The sequence below is a fragment of the Solanum verrucosum genome, unplaced genomic scaffold, assembly GCF_900185275.1.
Source record: "Solanum verrucosum unplaced genomic scaffold, falcon-dt-bn FXZP01000285.1, whole genome shotgun sequence".
Taxonomy (NCBI): Eukaryota; Viridiplantae; Streptophyta; class Magnoliopsida; order Solanales; family Solanaceae; genus Solanum; species Solanum verrucosum.
Genome location: NW_026019934.1, coordinates 1 through 21,602, shown reverse-complemented (window position 1 = coordinate 21,602; position 21,602 = coordinate 1). Strand labels below are relative to the sequence as shown.

Genomic DNA, 21,602 nt, shown 5'->3' with positions numbered 1-21,602 from the left:
TGTGCAACCAATTGTTCAATACAAATGAGAAGTTATCGAGTGATGTGTGTGATAAAAGAATCCATCTCTGTACCATTACCTTCCCCATCCATGACTGATTGTTTGACAGCAACACTTAATTCTGATGCTCTCTTCCTCATCTCACCTCCCTCAGGTGAAGCCATCAAAGTTCTCACAGCATTTTCAACTATTTCTGATGTAACCAATTCATCCTGACGTGCCCCATGTCTCAAATTTAGGCCAATTTTCAGGAACTTTGTTACCAGCTGAGAATTCCTTGGTTGATCTGAATGCATTGGCCAGGCTGCTATTGGAACTTCCATGGAAATGCTTTCCATGCACGAATTCCATCCGCAATGACTCATAAAACCACCTGTGAAAGGATGTGCCAAAATTTCCAACTGAGGTGCCCAATCTCTTACAATAATTCCTCTTCCTTTTATTCTTTCTTCATAACCTTCCGGCAGCCGAGCTCTCCTTTCTTCACCTGCAAAAACATCTCCTTTGTCAGCATCTCTGAGAACCCAAATGAACTTTTGCTGGCTTTTCTCTAACCCAATGGCGAGTTGTTCAATTTCTTCATTCGACAGAGAAGTAGATGTTCCAAAAGACACATATATCACCGAGTCAGGTTCTTGTTTGTTAAGCCAATCCAAGGTTTTGTGATGTTTATTTGAATCGTTGTTCTGCTCAGTCAGCAACAACGGATTGAATGGACCAAAAGCCCATAGGTTTAAGCCATTAATTTCTTTAGCTACTAAATCAAGGTATAAACCTTCTATTACTCTGGATGAATTGAAAAGTTCTCCAGAGCTAATTTTCCCTTCAAGGGATTTTTGTTTACTCCATAATTCCCATAACTCTGGTGTAGCACAGTTTTTGTTTGATGAAATGTCCTCAAATATTTCAGTTCCAGCTTGTAAAGGTTTTCCTCTGGATTCCCAGATGCATGAAAACGTATGGAAAGCTGAGATACTATTAAATCGGTAGCACTCAGCATTTGGAATTGCTGGTACATCCTCTACCACCCAAGTCATCATAGAATCATAAATAACAATCACTCTCCGATGATTGGCGCCTAGTAGTTGGCGTACAAGAGAGCACACTGGCTCACGGAGATGGATTGTTGCATAAAATGAAGGGATTAATTGGTTAGGAAATTTATTTGAAGCATTAGGATTTGGGGGAGGATTTTCAAATGGTGTAGGGAATTCATGAAAATATAGGTTTTTAGCTGTGACAGGATCGAAACCATGGACACGAAACTTAGCCTGGCGAATATGAGTGGTTGCTCCAACATAATGGACTGGGATATTATACGAGGTGATGAGCCTCGAGAGGTGGAGAAGCTGGTTGAGATGGCCTTGTGCTGAAAGTGGCACCATAACCACTGCCACTTGTGCATCCCGAACACCCTTTTTGCCATCGCTTTTTATGGGGTAGTTCTCGGCCATTGGGAAATGTTTTGAAATTTTGCAGTTTTATGAGTATCTGAGCTTCTGAAGTGTCTTGAGTTACATGTAGTCTAGGTGAAAACATATATTCTTTTATAATGCATGAGTCCAATGACAACTTGTACTTGCTGGTGGGCTGCTAAAAACCTTTAAATCATTAATAGGATACCTTCTCAACAAAATGAACAGGCATCTCTATGCAATCACAATCAAATCTCTTTGTTTTTTCGTAATAAAACCACCGACAAGTGGGATTACACTGGGTATGTTATTGTTGTTGTAGAACTACCGACAAGTGGTTACGAAAAAAGTTATACCCTTAATTCTCTATACTATGAATTTATGTAGAAAACATACTGTTGTATGTTCACAATTCAGATATTAACATACTATATGTTTGGACTGCAGCTTCTTAGTTTTTCTTTTGAGTTTTGTGCTAAAGGAGACTGGAGAGAGTCAATATTGAGTTGATTACATACTCTTTCCCATGTTCTTGCCGCAATGTTCAGCAAAACTCAGTAAATTTAGTCTAAACTTTGTATATTTATCGAGAAATTCACTGAATATGTACATATAAGAACCATAATGGTATGTTATTTACAAATATGTTGTTAGCTACCAAAGAAAAACATCATCATCCTCATTGTAAAAAAATGCAAATATGTTATTTGTAATCCAAGTTCCCAGCCTGTGCATCAAAGTAATACCATTATTTTATTATTAGAATCTTCTATCATAGGACAAAATACTAATATATGTTTGTTATGGGAGCAGACATTATAGACTTTCTTTTCAGTTTTTTAAAATATTAAGCAGTTGCTATAGTTTCTCCATTATTTGATGTTATCACAAAAGAAAATTCTAGATATCCTCACCAATCAGGTAATACTAATTTATAGTCTGTCTGGTCATGTTTCAATGAAATAAGAAGTTTTTTTTTTTTAAAAAAAAATGATTATTTTAGAAAGTTAAGTCGGGAATTTTCTTAAAATAAAAGATGTGATTATTTTAAAGAGTTGAGCCGAGGGTTTATTAGAAATAAGAAGTTCTCAGGATACTTGATTTTTATATACTTTACTTGAGTCGAGGTATATCGATAACAATATCTCTTTCTTCACCTCGTAGGTATAAAACTGCAAACAGACCACCTTCTTTAGAGTCCACTTATGAGATAAAATTTGATATGTAGTTGTTGCTAATGCTGCATATTTTAGAGAATTGAAGTGTTTGATCAAAGCTTCTAGGAAAAATATATGTGTTTTCATCTAAAGTAGAAGTTGTTTTTCCGTGAAGCGAAGTAGTTTTAACCTTCGAAACACTTTTAGAATTTTGGTCAAATACTAATTGTTCTAATTTTAGTAAAAATATTTTTCAAATTGATTATTCAAATAGACTGATACTTCCAAAAAGTATTTTTTAAAAATACACCGAATAATTTTTATTTTTTTTAAATAAGCTGATTTTAAAAGATCGACCAAACCGGCTATAGTCATACATAATTACCTCATCTTAATGCTCTAATGCACCTATAAATAAACATTAAATTATATAATATATTTTCAACTACATTTCAACTGAAGATAACGTTTGTATCTTCAAAAAAGAAAGTTATTGTTGTAAATCATTTTGGTGGTTAAATGGATGACCATAACTCCTTGGTTAATTTCCCTCCTTTATGAGTAGTAATGTTGTTGATAATGTGGTCAAATGGATGATCATAACTCCTAGGTTAATTTCATCCTTTATTGGTAGTAATGTTGTTGATAATATGGTTAATTGGATGACCATAACTCCTAGATTTATTTCCTCCTTAATGGGTAGTAATTCTCAAGGTTTAATGTAATGTTTATGACACCTTTTGGTAATCCTCAATGTAATCCTATAAATAGTGGTGTTGAGAATAATGTTGGATAGACTTGAAAGAAAGAATGTTAGTTTATATTGTTCCTCTTGTCTTATAGTCTTCTTCTCTTCCTCTTTATATTGTTCTTTTGTCCTTAAGTTTTACAAAACGTTATCAGCACGAAACTCTAATATCATTTCGATTTTTCCAAGTTAAGCTTCTGGTATGTATTCATATACTTAATTCTCATTATTAATCACTCTAATATAATATACTACATATTATGAAATGATTAGGTGTTAAACAGTGTGTGTATATTTTTGGTAGTTAAACAATGGAAATATATAAGTCCAAAAAGTTTATGTTCTCCCCTAATCATCAAGTGAATTATGCTATTTTAAATTAGTTAAATTTTAATTTTGTCTAGCAATTTTTCTAGAAATTATTTAAGTTATATGTTAGGCAGAATTTTCATTTAAATTGCTCGGAAGTTTGATACTAACACATTAAGTTACTAATTGATGTTACTTTATACAATAACATGTGTCATGTTATTATCATTGAAAAAAAAAAAGTTTTGTTAATTACTTGTGTACTCACTATTTATTTTAGTCTAATTTAATTATTTTCTATGATAGTTTTATCATGTCGAACTTATCAAAGCTTGAGTTCGTGGCACTTGACATTTCTGGAAATAATTACTTGTCATGGGTACTCAACGTTGAAATTCACCTTGACGCTAAAGGTCTTGGTGCCACTATTACCAACGGTAATACAACGTCGAGTCAGGACAAAGCAAAGGCAATGATTTTCCTTCGTCATCATCTGAATGAAGGATTGAAGGTTGAATACCTTATGGTGAAAGATCCACTTGAATTGTGGACTGGTTTGAAGGAAAGGTATGACCACCTTAAGACAACGGTATTGCCAATGGGTCGTTATGAATGGATTCACTTGCGGTTACAAGATTTTAAAACTATATGTGAATATAATTCTACTGTATATAAAATTACTTCCCAATTAAAATTATGTGGGGAAGATATAAAAGATGAGGACATGTTGGAAAAGACTCACAACTTTTCATGCCTCAAATTTGGTATTACAGCAGCAATACCGTGAAAGGGGATTCAAAAAGTATTTTGAGTTGATCTCATGCCTTCTTGTGGCTGAGCAACATAATACTCTTTTATTGAAAAATCATGAGGCCTGTCCCACGGGAACTGCTCCGTTACCGGAAGCAAATGAGGTTGAAGCACATGGCCAGTCTGAAAGAAGACAAAATAAAAATCAAGGCCAAAATAATGTGTGTGGACGTGGCAATGACAGAGGACGATATAATAATCGTCGTGGTGGTGGTCGCCACAAAAGGGAGAACAATATGGGTTCTCAAAGCAATCCTTCAAGAGGCAATTGTCATCGTTGTGGCATGAAAGGGCATTGGAAGAATGAATGCCGAGCAGCTGAGCATTTTGTTAGGCTTTATCAAGATTCCTTGAAAATAAAAGGAAATAAAAATGGTGCATCTTCTTCTAATGCTCGGGTGGAGTCACACTTGACTTATAAAAATGATGCCGAGGCAGGGCCTTCACAAAAATATGATGACAATATTGAAGCAAATTTGGCTTTAAAAGATGATAATTTTGGTGACCTTGATGATATTATTCATTTGGAAGTTGAAGACTTCTTTGGAGATCAAAATTAATGTTTGATCATTTGATTGGGGAAAATAATTATGTTATTTTATTTGTGTTTTTTTATTGTTATGTTTTTCCTTATGTTGTTTTTATATTCAGAAAAAAAAAAAGTACTTTTATTTTCTTGCAAAGTTGTCGATTTTTCATATTTCTTATGATGTACTTTTATTTTATGAAGATAAATAAAATTCCCGAATCTTCAATTGGTTCAAGATGAGTAATAAAGTTCTCCGGAGCTAACTTTCCCCATGAGGGATTCTTGTTTCCTCCACAATTCCCATATCTCTTTAGTACAGCAGCTTTCAAGTGAGGGGATGTCCTCGTATAGTTGAGTTCCAGCTTGGAAAGGCTTTCCTTTCATTTCCCAGAACAATGAATACACATGAAAAGCTGAGATACTATTAAAACAGTAGCACTCAGCATTTGGGATTGCTGGCACATCCTCTACTACCCAAGTCATCCTAGAATCAAAAATAACAATCACTCTCCGATGATTCGCGTCTAAGAGTATTGGTAGTTGCATAAAATGAAGGGATTAATTGGTTAGGAAATTTATGGGAAGCATTTGGATTTGGAGGAGGATTTTCAAAAAGCAGTGTAGGGAATTCATGAAAATGTAGTTTTTTATCTGCGAGAGGGTCGAAACCATGGACAGGAAACTTAGCCTGGCGAATATGAGTGGTTGCTCCAACATAGTGTACTGGGATATTATACAAGGAGATAAGTCTAGAGAGATGGAGTAGCTGGTTGAGATGGCCTTGTGCTGGAAGTGGCACCATAACCACAGCCACTTGTGAATCTTGAACACCCTTTTTGCCATCGCTTTTCATGGGGTAGTTCTCAGCCATTGAGAAATGTTTTAGAAATTTTGCTATTTGACGAGTATCTGCAGTTTCTGGAGTGCCTTGAGTTATATGTAGGTGAAAAACATGGATGATCTTATAAGGATTATGATTAATGCATGAATCCAACAACTAGTATTAGCAGGCCAGGCCGGCTGTTAAAAAGCTTTGTTGTTTATGTCTCATGCACAACATGTACTGTAGCTAAAAAGATATCGAAAAAGTTTAACTTCTCTTATTTGACATATTGCTGCATAATATATTTCTTGAAGTAGTCACAATCAGTTCCTTTGTTTTCTCTCAATAAAACCAACAGCAACCAGTTGAGTTTTATATAAAATGATGGAGGAAAAAAACATCAGCAAAGGCTGCTAAGCAAACCCTCCATAAAAATATTATTTGAAGAAACGAAAAGTATAAGAGACGGTTGTCATTGTGATCTCAGTCGAATTTACATCCTCATCATCATCATTGTAAAAAGCAAATACGTATAATTTCAAGTAACACTACCATGTCAAACAAAATTCATACACCTTCATTGCTGCTGCAATGTGTCATGATTCTGCTATATAGTTATATTTTCTTTTTATACCAAAAAACTAACACGATCATTGTTACTTATTTACCATTCCATATGTTTCACCTCTATGGTTTTACATTTCATGTATTTTAGCATCTAAGAAACCAAAAGATTCAAAAATAGTTAGCTATCTTACTTGGTTAAGGAATTAAAGATGTTCCACAGTTACCACTAAATCTGAAATAAACATCTTCGAATCAAAGTAGATACCAGCAGTGCTACCTTATATCATACTCTTCTGATTTTCCCTCTTTTACAACTCCTTTTGCAACAGAGCAAATTGCAATTTCGAATCTAATCTCTCAAGAAAGCTTACCGTAGCTCTTCCTTATTTGTCTAGATGCAAAATATGAGTAGTATTAATGTTGAGAAAATAATGTAAAGTACACTTAACAAGATTTGATACTCCTACCAACATGAGAAGTCTGGCAGAATGGAAAATACAAGGTCACAAAATTAAAGACATAGTATATCACTCAGTAGTCACAAGCAAAATGTTCTTGAAAGATTACACAAACAGCTTCTAATATTTTATATCACTGGCCAAAAGAACTAGTTGCTAGTAAAGGAGGACCTTTACAGTTATACTAGAAAATATAAGGAACTCATAAAGAAAAGCTTTTTATACTTAAACATACATGCAGTGATGTGCATAAAAGGGGGCCAGTAGGGTGGACACTGAACCCACTCAGATGGTGATAGAACATTGATAAAGTCTCATAGGTTGAACCACTTAAGCTATCAATTGGTCAATTCAGATGAGAAAGTTCTCGAGTAATGTGTGCGATAAAAGAATTCATCTCTGCACCGTAACCTTCCCCATCCATGACTGATTGTTTGACAGCAATGCTTAATTCTGATGCTCTCTTCCTCATCTCATCTCCCTCAGGTGAAGCCATCAAAGTTCTCACAGCATTTTCAACTATTTCTGATGCAACCAATTCATCCCAATGTTCCCAATGCCTCACAGTTAGGCCAGTTTTCAGGACCTTTGTTACCAGCTGCGAATTCCTTGGTTGATCTGAATGCATTGGCCAGGCTGCTATAGGAACTCCCATGGAAATGCTTTCCATGCACGAATTCCATCCGCAATGACTCATAAAACCACCTGTGGAAGGATGTGCCAAAATTTCCAACTGAGGTGCCCAATCTCTTTCAATAAATACTCTTCCTTTTATTCTTTCTTCATATCCTTCTGGCAGCTGAGCTCTCCTTTCTTCACCTGTAAAAACATCTCCTTTGTCAGCATCTCTGAGAACCCAAATGAACTTTTGCATGCTTTTCTCTAACCCGATGGCGAGCTCTTCGATTTCTTTATTAGACAAGGTAGTAGTTGATCCAAAAGACACATAGATTACCGAATTTGTTTCCTGTTTATCAAGCCAATACAAGGTTTGATGTTGTTTGTTTGAGTCTTTGTTCTGCTCAGACAACAACGGATTGAATGGACCAATAGCCCATAGGTTTAAGCCATTAGTTTCTTTGGCTACTAAATCAAGGTATGAACCTTCTATTACTCTGGATGTATTGTAAAGTTCTCCAGAGCAAATTTTCCCTTCAAGGGCTCCTTGTTTATTCCACAATTCCCATAACTCTGGGGTAGCACAGTTTTCGCTTGATATAATGTCCTCAAATATCTCAGTTTCGGGTTGGAAAGGTTTTCCTTTGGTTTCCCAATAGGATGAAAACATATAGAAAGCTGAGAAACCATTAAAACGGTAGCACTCGGCATTTGGAATTGCTGGTATATCCTCCAACACCCAAGTCATCAGAGAATCATAAATAACAATCACTCTCCGATGATTGGCGCCTAAGAGTTGGTTTACAAGAGAGCACACTGGCTCACGGAAATGGATTGTTGCATAAAGTAAAGGGATCATATGGTTAGGAAATTTATGAGAAGCATTTGGATTTGGAGGGGGGTTTTCAAAAGGTGGTGTAGGAAATTCATGAAAATGTAGGTTTTTAGTAGTAACAGGGTCGAAACCATGGACACATAACTTGACCTGGCGAATATGAGTGGTTGCTCCAACATAGTACACTGGGATATTATATGAGGTGATTAGTCTCGAGAGGTGCTCCAACATAGTACACTTGTGCATCTTGAACACTTATTTGGCCATTCCTTTTTGTTGTGTTGTTCTCAGCCATTGGGAAAATGTTTAGAATTTTTTTGCAGTTTTATGAGTATCTGCAGCTTCCAATGAAAACATAGATGCTCTTATAATGCATGAATCCAATGAAAACTCATACTTGCTTGTGGGCTGCTAAAAAATTTAATAAATGTATGGAAAACATGTAGAGCTGTAGCCTGTATGCAGTCGTTTTCTTTGTTTTTTTCTTAATACACTTGGTACGCTGTTGCTGTTGTTGTTGTTGTCGTCGTTGTTACACCACTGACAAGTGGTTACAAAAAGGTTATATTCTTAATTCTCTGTGCTATGGATTTATGTAGAAAAAAAAGGTGTTGTGTGTTCACAATTCAAAATATATCATACTATATATTTAGACTGCAGTTTCTTAATTTTCAGTTTGAGTTTTGTGCTACAAGAGACTGAAGAGTCAATATTGAATTGTTACCAACTTTTCCCCCATGTTCTTGCCGCAGGGGCGGAGATAACATGGAAGGTATGAGTTCGGCAAAACCTAGTAAGTTTGGTCTGAACTCTGTATATTTGTTAAGAAATTCACTAAAAATGTGCATATAATAAACTTCAAATATGCTTGAAATTGTCTCTTAAATAAGAAGTTAATGCTTGAAACTCACCTCCCTAATCTGCTTGAAAGCTCTTAATCGGACGACCAAAGTATTTTTCCACAATTTTTCGAAATTGAATAAAAACGGAAAGAACTTCAGACTTGAACTTAAGAAAATAGATCCATGTGTATTTGCTATAATGATCAAAGAAAATAACATAATATTTGTATCCATCATTCGAAATAACAGGTGCTGGACCCCAAACATCCGAACAAATCAAATCTAAAGGGCCTGTGGCCTGAAAACTAGAATCAACAAAAGGAATTTTATGACTCTTGCTAACAGCACAAATTGGACACAAACTAGAAGACCCACAACTAGACGAAATAATTTTACTAGAAGGCAAAGCCCGACGAACTATAGGATAAGACGCATGAGCCAAGCGCGCATGCCAAACACCAAGTGAAGCAGCATATGAAGATGGTGAAGAAATTGATGTCCATATCGGAAGGGAGTATAGACCTCCCTCATACGGTCCTTTGTGAAGAGCTGCCTTCGTTGCCAAATCCTTAATAAAAAAATAGTGAGGAAAAAATTCAATTAAGACTTGGTTAGAATTAGTAAAAGAACTAATAGACAATAAATTTTGGGTAGCAGTGGGAACATGAAGAAGGCTATCAAGAACGTAGGACTTATCAGAAATATATAGAGATCCTTTACCAATATGCGAGATGGGCAATTTGGAACCATTACCTAGAGTAACTTCTTCAGGACCATGATATTCTGAGTGAATAGCAAGGTTGTTAAGATCAGATGTCAGATGATGTGTGGTGCCACTATCCATCAACCAATTTTGTGTTGTTTGGGAAGATGTACTTGCTAGATTTGAAGAAGGACGACCAGATACCCGATTTCCATTCATAGTCCTAGGTGACGGACAAACTCGTGCAATATGACCCTTTCCTTCGCAATTATGGTAGACAATTCCAGAATAATCAGTGGAAAGGGGTGGATTTCCTGAATAAGTTTTCGAATGAGTTGCAGTGGCATAATGCTGACTTTGAGATTGTTGTAAACTTCCATGGCTAGTAGAGCGACCACGACCCCTATTAGTACGCCCCCTGCCGCGTCCACGATGTGTAGAGAATGAACTTTGTGTGTACTGTGCTGTTGGGGCAATAACAGTACTGGCATCTTCACGTTTTAATTGTTTTTCGTCATTCAACAATAAACCATAAAGGGCATCAAAGGTGATGTCTTCGTGACGTGATTCAAGCGACCTTGTGAAGGGGCGATAAGCAGAACCTAATCCGGCAAGAACAAACTCGACTAAATCATCATTAGTGACTGGGTGCTGCAAGGCAGCCAACTTATCAGCAATAACTTTTGCCCCTTGCACGTAACTTTCAATAGTTGCATTATCACGGCGCAAGTTGTGCAATTGTGCCTTAAGTTCACGAATCAATGGTTTAGATCCACCAGCATAGGCTGCAACAAGTTTGTCCCAAGCTGCACGAGCTGTTTCTGCTCCGACCAATTGAGGGAGAATACTTTCTGAAACTGAAGCGACTATCCAACTCAAGACGAGTTGATCTTGACGTACCCAAACCTTATATGCAGGATTTGGTTTATCACCATCCAAAACACGTGGTGGTGCTGGTTCGCTACCATCAATATAATGGTTAAGACCACAACTGCAAATCATTGGAAGAATGTGTCTTCCAAAGCAAAAAATTTGTTGACGTAAGCTTTACTGGCAACTGGTGAGCGAGATTAGGTGTAGGATAGTAGTTTCCCGTGGCATTCGTTGAAACAACTGAAGCTGCCAGGGTAGAAGAGTTCTCAATATTATCTCCCATTCGAATAGTCGTTTCTGATATTCAAAGAATTTTTATTTTTTGGAACGAAAGAAAGAATGGTCGTTAAACTACAAAAGGCTCTAATACCATGTAAGAGATATTAATTCATAAAATATGTACAGCAATATGAATATATAGGTAGACTAAACACAGAGTCCTATAAGAACTAGGCAACACAGATTGAGGAGAAATAGTCTCCTAAGACATCACAACTTACTCACCCTTTTGCATAGACTTAGAAACAATTTAACTTTAAAATTTTTCATTTCCTTTAACATAATGATTTACGATCACATCAATATTTTAAGAATTGTTTTAAACCACAATTTTTTTTAAAAAAAATTAAACATCATGTCAAATCAAAGCGTGTCACATCAAGGAGGACGATTATTTTTCCCCTTTAATACCACGAGTACTCTATCTTAAACTAAGTGAAAAAAAATATTAATTCTAGTCAATCAATTGGATGAGAGAATATCTCAAAAATAAGTGTTCCTCGTTAATTAAGAAAATCACCCCCACTCAACAACTCACCTCCCTTTATAGTGTGTTATCTTTTAGTTTAATAATTTTAATTTATATTTGATAATTTTTTAAATATGCATTAATTATTATTATTATTATTATAGAATAATGCTACTTTCAATTCACTCGTGAAATTCAGACAGTCGCGGGGGAGGGGGCACCAGGATCGGGCTCCTCTCTTACTCCTCATACGAGACCGAAAAAGAAACTAGCGAACCATTCAATATTTTTTTAAAAATAAAAATTTATAAATTTAAAATCCTAATTTCGGTTCGAATAAACCTTTAAAAACATGGACAAATTTTAGTATGCCGACATCCCTCCCGCAATACACTCTGATAGTATATTTAATTACTTTCAAAATTAAAAAAAAAAAAAAGAAATGGGAAAAGTCCAAACTATGTCAGTATAATATAAAAGAAAATAGAGAATCTATATCATAAATTCATGCCAGCATTAACTTGATTTTAAGATGTCGAATCTATATATTTGTATGTTTTCTTTTAGATTTCTCATAAAAAATTTATGTAAATTTATCATTATACTTTTTATGTTATTTTAAAGTCAAATTTTCAATAAATAAATATAAATTAATTTATTTTGATTAATAAATTGATAAATGAACATGAATTAATCATTTAGTTTTCCTATGTTGGTTAAATTCATACTTTCAAGGCTAATAACTCTCAAGGGTAAAATAGGAAGAATACTATTATTTATGTATTGATTATGTGAAATGATAAGTATTAAGAGACATCTATTTTTTAGTAAAAATAACATATAAATAGGAACGGAGGAATAGTTGAATATGCACCATTTAATAGACGACGATGAACAATCGTGTTTATTATCTAGTGATATGAGCAATGAAAGAATCCAATTCCTTCCTCGTTACACTGCTTTCCACCACCGATCTCCGAATAGCCACCCCTAACTCCGCCGCTCTCCGACGAATTTCATTTCCTTCAATATTATTCAACATTATTGTCACAATTACATGTTCAATAATATTTGATTTCACCACTTCATTTCTACTACGTTCCCAATTATTGAAAATATTTATACCAACTTTCAAAAACTTTGTTATTAAAATACTATTTCTTGGTTGATCAGAATGCATGGGCCATGCAATAATAGGTACTCCCATTGATAAACTTTCCACGCACGAATTCCATCCACAGTGACTCATAAATGCACCGATTGATAAATGTCCTAATATCTCCAATTGTGGTGCCCAATCTCTTACTATAATACCCTTATTTTTAATTCTTTCTTCATACCCTTTTGGCAGTTCAATTTTTCTCATTTCACCAGAAAAAATATCACCTTTATCAGCATCTCTTAATGCCCAAATAAACTTTATACCACTTTTTTCTAAACCTATACAAAGCTCTTCGATTTGCTCATCGTTTAGTGAAGTTGTTGTACCAAATGAAATAAATATGGCGGATTTCGGAGATTGTTTATCGAGCCATAACAAACATTTGTGACGATGATGATGATGATGATGATCGATTGATAAATAGTTGTTGGTAATAATCTTCATTGGATTGAATGGACCTATAGCCCATTGTGTTTTGTTTCTTTTGATTGGTTCTTTTTCAAGTAAATTCATGAATTTTCCTTCTATAACTCTACTTGTGTTGTAAATATTTCCAGAATCAGATTTTGAGTATTTCCTTTGAGAAGCCATGAAATCCATGAACTCTGATGTGAAACAACCTTCAACATTACAAGAAAAATAAATATAAGAGATGGTATATATGTAACAAAATAAATATCATATCATCATTCTAGTTTACATGTTGAAGTGTGTAATCATCTCATCTAAAAGTTTAAGATCTTAGAGAGAGCTAGCACGTGATATTTATTATTTAATTATATTCTCAACACGTACAACCCCTCATGTGCGTGCTTGTTTTTTTTTTCCATGGGTCAAGTACGTGGATTTTTTTTTATATGGTTGGCGGTGAGGTTCGATTTCAGGACCCTGCCTTCTCTGATACCATATGTTCATGAAGTGTGTGCGTATTTCATCTAAAAGTTTAAGTTGTTAGAGAGAGCACGCTATTAAATCAATACATGTATGGAATTGTGGGACCATCTTGTCTTTAATTTAAGTAGATGTAGGGAGAGAGAACACACTTTTATTCACTTGGAAGCCTAATTCTTTTTTTCGTGGGATTATATAAGCATAATGAATGACGATAAACTCGAACTTAGGACTTCTAATCTAATTGTTCAACTTCTTCATCTAATAGTTAAAGTTTTTAGATGAAATCGACACATGTTGATTACAACACATGACAATACAACAATATGCAATTCCCTAATTATAATCGATGTGATCTGATTGTGTGAGTATTTTTTTACACCATATAGTATACATAACTTACAAATAAGATCCATTTAGGTGTTTGACAAAAATATTAATAATAAAGAAAACTAACCTTCAAGAGATGGTAGATTGTCTAGTAATTCAGCCTCAATAGGGAAAGGTTTTCCCATAGATTCCCATAAGAACAAAAAGATAGTAAAAGCAGAAACACTATGAAAGTTATAAGACTCAACATTTGGTAATGAAGTGAAATCTTGAACAACATAAGCCATTAAAGAATCATGAACAACAACAACTCGACGTGCAATCGATGATAAAGATCGTAGAAGTGAAGCCACAGGGCATCGTAGATGATACGATGATTCGAATGAAGGTTGAAGATGTGAAGGAAATTTTATATTTGAATTAGGGTTTGGTGGTGGTGATGGAAATGAAGGTGTTGAAAATTCATGAAAATGAATAATATTATTATTGGAAGAAGAACTAGGGTTTAATAAACCATGAGCTCTAATTTTGGCTTGTCTAGTATGAATTTTTGTACTAACATAATGGACTTGAATATTTTTGTAAGATGAAATAAGAGATGAAAAATGAAGAAGTTGATTGAGATGACCCTGTGCTGGAAATGGCACAATAACAACAACAACTTCATTTTTGGTTGCCATATTGAATATGCAATACTATATACTATAATTTATTAGTATTGTTTGTGTATTATATATATAAAAAAATATGACCTAGAGAGGGTTGAATGTTGATGTCATATTTAATTTTTGCACTCCTACTTCTAAAACAATTTTTCTTTACTTCACAAAAGTAAAGATCATGTCAGCGTATATAGCCAGCCTGTCATCCCCAGACAATATCACTTATGTATATTGGATATGTTGTTGTAGTAGTAACAATATTTGACAGAGAGAATAACTTTATTTTTATTGATGGTCGTGAAATTACATTGAGTATGTTGTTAATAGTAGTAATATGACTATTGATTGATGCTTTTTATGTGATTGTTTAAAAGAGCTTCTTGGTGTTTTATTCTTATAACCGTTCAACAAAAAAAGGTATAAATATCTAAGTACTTTTGGATAAATTGATGGAAACAATTGCATATAAGAGGATATAAAGTACACATATATTAGAAAAGATAAATTGATGGAAACAATTGCATATGAGAGGATATATAGTACACATATATTAGAAAAGAGTATTTTGTGAATATCTCATTTAAAACTTTACATAATTTTAAAGAGAAGATAAAAAGTGCATGCATGCTTTTATGCTTCAAATTAATAGTATGACTTCTCAAGATTAATTAATTCCTAATCCAATCTTACTTAATCTCAAGATTATCTTAACGACTTAATTTGTATGAATAAGTTGATGAGTAGTACTTTCAATTGAAACTTTCCTTCGCAAACATATTTAATTAACAATAATTGAATTAATATCATCATATCCAAAATCGTTAAAGTCTATAAAAATATTGAATTCCTTTTGTTTGTTCAATTTTAAACTCATTAAAAACACGATGATGATGAAAAAGAAGAAAAGGTAACTTTTTTTTTGTTTGGTGAAAGATCATATTCTAATAGTGTTTTTTTTTTTTTATAGGAACTTTATATTTGTGCCAATAAGTTGCAAATATTTTAAACCACGCATGTGTAATGTAATTGACAATAAGTCAAATGTACATGTGTCAAATTTACAAGTCCCAAAGTACATCAATCAAATAAAAAATTCTAATTGATAACATCGGCTGTCTTGGATTCGACTTTCAAATTGAAGTTGGCAATTAATTGATTTATTTTTTCCTATATTATACTAAATACTTTATTGGGTCCACGTGGAAATTATTCCACTTCAACTATTATTTTATTTTAAAAAAAAATAAAAATATGTAAGTTCAAAGTAATAAAGCGATGGACCAAGAAATTAATTAAACTAGCTATATATGGCCATATATGAGTGTTGGATAAATTTAATGAATAATAACTAAATTATACCAACAAGGGTACTTGTGTCGCTCTGATAAAGTAATAAGTACTTCTTTATTTTTAATCAGAGGTCTCAGATTCGAGTTTTTTTGGGTACGAAATCGACTGCCTTTGATAGGGAGCATTTTCTCGACGTCAATTTAAATTTAGTCAGGCTTCAATGTGAGTATCGAACATCGAAAAAAAAAAACTAAATTATAAGAGTATTCAATAACACCAATTATAGGAGTATTCAATAACACCAATCATCGAAAGATAAAATTATTTATATTCAAGAAATTAAAGTCCAATAGTTATGGGAACCTATTTCCTGAATTGGAAGTGATTTGCTATTTTTGGATATAATGCTAATTTTCTAGAAGGTATGCCCATGCATGGTGATCAAAATTAAATGTTTGGAACATTATTCAATGGTATTCTGTATTCACAATACTTTCGGAGTTTCAATTTATTTGTTCTACTTTTCTTTTTAGTTTGTTTAAAAATTAATTTCTCTTCTTTTTTTTCTGAATACTCGTTAATTTAACTTTATACACGACTTATATAAGATTAAAAAACATTGTGATACATTCTACGCATCTTTAATTTAAAATCAGAAGATTCAAGAAATTTCTTTACCTCGCGTCAAGTCAAAACCGAACAAATAATTAAAATGAAGAGAGTATAATTTGAACCAACAAGGATTAGCGCTCGCGTGGTTAATTGGTACTCATTCATCTTTAATTAAATGTCTTGAATTCAAACCCTTAATGTGAAATCACCTTTGAGAAATAACATTTTATCTTAAAAGTGAAATTTTATGACGCCACAAATCCAAATTAATCGAATTTCAAAAAAGATCTCTTTTGATATATCAAACCTCAGAAGAGATATCAACATATGGAGGGTCCAAGTGGGAAGGACTCAAAATTAAAGGTGGAAATTATTCCATTTTAAAAAAATCAATACTAGTCATATGAGTAGTTGTACAAATTTAATGAATAATTAAATGATTAATAATGTCGAGAAAACCCTTTAGGATGACTCAATTGGTTTGAAGGCTAGTTATCTATGATTCAAAATCGATTCCCCTTTAATATCTTTTGAGTCAAAGTGTCAATATAGCGATGGCCTAAAAAATTTACTTAATACACACATTATTTTAAAGTTTAAAAAATTCAAAAATATAAATAATAAATTATTAATACAAGAAAATTGGTGGGAATCTATTTCCTCAATTGGAAGTTGTTTTTACTATTTTTGGGTATATATAATTGCTACAAGGCACTATTCAGGCAAATTCAATAATTTTTATTTATATTTTATATTTATATTAAAAGATTATTAAATATATATAAATACTTAATTGCAATAATTAAGATAAATTATGAGCTCATAACAAATTTAAAATTCATAAACTGCAAATCTTAATCCCGTCTAATAGCATATACTCCCTCCGTCCCTTTTTAGTTGTCCACTTTAGAAATGACACACAGATTAAGGCAACAATGATTAGCACAGTGAAGTTATAATTTTACCCTTATGACAACTTTTCACTTCAAAATTATAACCACTTATTTGAATTTAAGTGAAATAAATTGGAGGGAAAAAACATACACTTTTACAATTTTCAAGAAGTGTAAATAAGGGTATAATAGGAAAAAATTTGTTGTCCTTTCTTGATTTGTCAAAATGGACAACTAAATAGGGACAACTAAAAAAGGAAATATGGACAAGTAAATAGGGACGGAGGGAGTAATATATAATGTAATAAAATGGAAATTTAATACCACAACTTAGTTAAAAATATCTAAAGTTTAATCTTATCAAGTTCACAATTTTAATAAAACATATTTAAAGTTGGTGTTGACAAATCATAGCAAAGTTTCAAAGAAAAAATGTGTGATGTTTAGTGAATGTTAAATTTTGAACTCACAATTTTAAAAATGTAGTAATAAATTGAATGTTAAGTTGAATGGATCAAGTTTAAATTTTTATCCAAAAAGATAAATTTGAAAAAATTGTTGGAATGCAAAGAATTGTTGAGATTGTATGCTAAGATTTTTTACAAAGCACTCAAGGTGCTTGACAAAATGACTGAGAGAAAAAAAAACACCAAAATGAGTACTTGTGCTCCTGATTTGATATAAAGAATGCAGTAAATGGACATAGAATTGTGAAAATGGATGAAGTCTAGGAGAAGATGGTGTTTAGGGAGTTAAAAGATTGATTCCCAGTTTGCCAAATTGATTGCAGGACAACCATAACTCCTAATACTCGAGCTCAAGCACCCTCCCCTGCTGCTTTTCAGGTACAAAATGTTATGGCTGCCTTCTAGACTTAAATTCTAAACCACATTCATAGTTACTTGTTAATTTATTAGTTTGATTCAGTTCAATCCTGTATTCGATGTGTTTGGTATACGAGGAAAATTTGATAGATATGGAGCACATTAAGGACCATAGTGTAGAACTTACACTGCTGGATAAAGATCCTCCTTTAGTTCCATGTTCTTGCTTAGATTAGCTGATGGGATTGAAGTATTCAACCCTGAATCATCTTCTGTAAATGTCATTTCCTTCTCTTTCGTTTCTATTCGTGTCAATAGGAATGAATATGACTACTTGGCTAGTCGCATAGAAGACCGAGAAATCAATAAAAGACAAAAGAATGTGCTAAGATTTGAACTTGGGCTCTTTGGTGAGTAAGAAAAACGAATATGAAACAAACCCGAATTCTCAATACAGATACATAAACCTTATATCCATTGATAACCAAATTATAATAACAACACTTGAATTACAAAGAGAAGTACTGAAATAACAAGTAACTAAAGATAGAGATAAGAATGAGGATGAGAAGTTAAGACTCTAGAAAGAAGATGAGAGGAAAAGACAGTTTCTTCATAATACGCATAACCTTTCTGTCTAACCCCTATTCCTATTTAACCAATTGATAATTGGGCCTGAATCCCAAATAAAACTCTCTAATATTTACGCGGCCCAATTATCCCATCCAAATCAGCCTCATTCGCTACTTCTAACACATAAGCCCGTACAAAGTCGACTTGATTCACAATAGAATATATCAAGTTGGACCTCGTAGAGAAATGAAACTAGGAGTAACTGTTACTAGATATTACAGTATACGTATATTTTAGATCCATGAAGTTAATGTTAAGGAGAACAGAGGAATGCCTCATTTCTCACATATTTGATTCACAGGGATATTGGCCTAACTAGTGGTCGGCAATGTTGTTGTAGTTTGTTATCCTGCTAAAAAACTCTTTAAATTTTTAGTAAAGGAAAAATACAAGTAAAAATTATGTGTTTCACGGATAACTAATATTCACATATTTTAGTCCTCACTCAACCGGACGCCACCCTACAACAAAGAGAGAAACAGAGAGAGAGAGAGAGAGAGAGAAAGATGGTTGTTGAAGTATAAGCTATGGTTTTGGTGGAACATAGACAAAATGAAGAAAGTAAAATATAAAGAAAAATACATTAGTGTCCTCTAAATATGATTGAATTACCAATTTTTCATAACTGACTTCATTCAAAGCCACACTTTCATGCAATAAATGCTTAGTTCGGATGGACCATTGATGAAATTAATCTAGATGGGAAACTTATCGAGTAATGTGAGTGATAAAGAATCCATCTCCTCACGGTTAACACCCCCATCCACCACTGATTGTTTGACAACATTACTTAATTCTGATGCTCTCTTCCTCATTTTCATCTCCCTTAGGTGAAGCCATCAAAGTTCTTACAGCATTTTCAACTATTTCTGATGTAACCAATTCATCTCGACATGCCCAATGCCTCACAATTAGGCCGATTTTTAGGAACTTAGTTACTAACTGAGAATTCCTTGGTTGATCTGAATGCATTGGCCAAGCTGCTATAGGAACTCCCATAGAAATGCTTTCCATGCACGAATTCCATCCGCAATGACTCATAAAACCACCTGTGGAAGGATGTGCCAAAATTTCCAACTGAGGCGCCCAATCTCTTACAATAATTCCTCTTCCTTTTAGCGTCTCTTCATAACCATCAGGCAATTGAGCTCTCCTTTCTTCACCTGCAAACACATCTCCTTTGTCAGCATCTCTGAGGACCCAAATGAACTTTTGCATACTTTTCTCTAATCCAACAGCGAGTTCTTCGATTTCTTCATTCGACAAGGAAGTAGTTGTTCCAAAAGACACATATATTACCGAGTTTGTTTCTTGTTTGTCAAGCCAATACAGGGTTTGATGGTGTTTATTTGAGTTTTTGTTCTGCTCAGACAACAACGGATTGAATGGACCAAGAGCCCATTGGTTTAGTCCATCATTTTCTTTGGCTACTAAATCAAGGTATAAACCTTCTGTTACTCTAGATGAATTGTAAAGTTCTCCGGAGCTAACTTTCCTCATTAGGGCTTCTTGTTTCCTCCATAATTCCCATAACTCTGGGGTAGCACAGTTTTTGTTTGATGAAATGCCCTCAAATATTTCAGTTCCAGCTTGTAAAGGTTTTCCTCTGGATTCCCAGATGCATGAAAACGTATGGAAAGCTGAGATACTATTAAAACAGTAGCACTCAGCATTTGGAATTGCTGGCACATCCTCTACTACCCAAGTCATCATAGAATCATAAATAACAATCACTCTCCGATGATTGGCGCCTAAGTTGGCTTACAAGAGAGCACACTGGCTCACGGAGATGGATTGTTGCATAAAATGAAGGGATTAATTGGTTAGGAAATTTATTTGAAGCATTAGGATTTGGAGGGGGATTTTTCAAAAGGTGGTGTAGGGAATTCATGAAAATATAGGTTTTTAGCTGTGACAGGATCGAAACCATGGACACGAACTTAGCCTGGCGAATATGAGTGGTTGCTCCAACATAATGGACTGGGATATTATATGAGGTGATGAGCCTCGAGAGGTGGAGAAGCTGGTTGAGATGGCCTTGTGCTGAAAGTGGCACCATAACCACTGCCACTTGTGCATCGTGAACACCCTTTTTTCCATCGCTTTTTATGGGGTAGTTCTCGGCCATTGGGAAATGCTTAGAAATTTTGTAGTTTGATGAGTGTCTGCCGTTTCTGAAGTGCCTTGAGTTATATGTAGGAGAAAAACATAGATGATCTTATAAGGATTATGTCTAATGCATGAATCCAACAACTAGAATTATCTGGCCAGCTGCTAGAAAGCTTAATTGTTAAAAAGATATTGAAATTTTTTAACTTCTCTTATTTGACATATTGCTGCAAAAATATATTACTTAAAGTAGTCACAATCAAATCCTTTGTTGTCTATCAGTAAAACCAACAGCAACTGGTTGAGTTTTATATAAAATGGAGGAAAAAACATCAGCAAAGGCAGACCATAAAAATATTATTTGAAGAAAAAAAAAGTATACACCCATGTAAGTATTAGAGATACTGAGATAGTTGTCATTGTAATCTCAGTCGAATTTACATCCTCATATCATAATTGTAAAAATCAAATATATGTTTATTTCAAGTGCAAGAATCAAAGAAATATCAATATTAGTTTTGTGGTTCTTATAAACACTGCTATCTTCAGATTCTTTTATCGTGGACAATATAGTAGGAGTATTACATAATGGAGCAAACTTTAGTCAAGGAGCAGTCATAATAGACTGCATTATGTAGTATTTTCCTGTAATTTAGCTTGTTTTTAGAGGGTAAGACACAAAAGATTAAAAAATGCTTAGCAATCTTAGTTGGTCAAGGAGTCGAAGACCTTCCTCAGTCACCCACTAATTGAACCAACTA

The 21,602-nt window shown here is 33.8% G+C and overlaps 4 protein-coding genes and 1 pseudogene across 4 annotated transcripts; 1 reads left to right on the top strand and 4 right to left on the bottom strand.

Annotated features, from left to right (window-relative positions):
* Positions 1-32: 32 nt before the first annotated feature.
* Positions 33-1,454, bottom strand: LOC125834930 (zeatin O-glucosyltransferase-like). Its single transcript, XM_049514080.1, has one exon. The coding sequence runs from the start codon at positions 1,452-1,454 to the stop codon at positions 33-35; it is 1,422 nt and encodes a 473-aa protein (XP_049370037.1).
* A 2,488-nt stretch (positions 1,455-3,942) lies between these two features.
* LOC125833775 (uncharacterized) lies at positions 3,943-4,999 on the top strand. The gene is made up of 2 exons (XM_049512958.1): positions 3,943-4,218; positions 4,403-4,999. The coding sequence occupies exons 1-2, from the start codon at positions 3,943-3,945 to the stop codon at positions 4,997-4,999; spliced, it is 873 nt and encodes a 290-aa protein (XP_049368915.1).
* Positions 5,000-5,199: 200 nt separating this feature from the next.
* On the bottom strand, positions 5,200-5,839 carry LOC125833764 (zeatin O-glucosyltransferase-like). The gene is made up of 2 exons (XM_049512952.1): positions 5,476-5,839; positions 5,200-5,381 (listed from the first exon to the last, which is right to left on the bottom strand). The coding sequence occupies exons 1-2, from the start codon at positions 5,837-5,839 to the stop codon at positions 5,200-5,202; spliced, it is 546 nt and encodes a 181-aa protein (XP_049368909.1).
* Positions 5,840-6,871: 1,032 nt separating this feature from the next.
* On the bottom strand, positions 6,872-20,860 carry LOC125834953 (zeatin O-glucosyltransferase-like; annotated as a pseudogene).
* On the bottom strand, positions 12,343-14,498 carry LOC125834942 (zeatin O-glucosyltransferase-like). Its single transcript, XM_049514090.1, has 2 exons — positions 13,946-14,498; positions 12,343-13,217 (listed from the first exon to the last, which is right to left on the bottom strand). The coding sequence occupies exons 1-2, from the start codon at positions 14,496-14,498 to the stop codon at positions 12,343-12,345; spliced, it is 1,428 nt and encodes a 475-aa protein (XP_049370047.1).
* Positions 20,861-21,602: the final 742 nt, after the last annotated feature.

Bases quoted from the DNA above. Each gene is read 5' to 3' on its own strand.
- LOC125834930 (XM_049514080.1), bottom strand. From the start codon at position 1,454: ATGGCCGAGAACTACCCCATAAAAAGCGATGGCAAAAAGGGTGTTCGG.
- LOC125834942 (XM_049514090.1), bottom strand. From the start codon at position 14,498: ATGGCAACCAAAAATGAAGTTGTTGTTGTTATTGTGCCATTTCCAGCA. The intron at 13,218-13,945 runs GTTAGTTTTCTT...GTAATGTTGAAG, and splicing joins CAATCTACCATCTCTTGAAG to GTTGTTTCACATCAGAGTTC.
- LOC125833764 (XM_049512952.1), bottom strand. From the start codon at position 5,839: ATGGCTGAGAACTACCCCATGAAAAGCGATGGCAAAAAGGGTGTTCAA. The intron at 5,382-5,475 runs GTGATTGTTATT...ATAGTATCTCAG, and splicing joins TAGACGCGAATCATCGGAGA to CTTTTCATGTGTATTCATTG.
- LOC125833775 (XM_049512958.1), top strand. From the start codon at position 3,943: ATGTCGAACTTATCAAAGCTTGAGTTCGTGGCACTTGACATTTCTGGA. The intron at 4,219-4,402 runs GTATTGCCAATG...TTGGTATTACAG, and splicing joins ATGACCACCTTAAGACAACG to CAGCAATACCGTGAAAGGGG.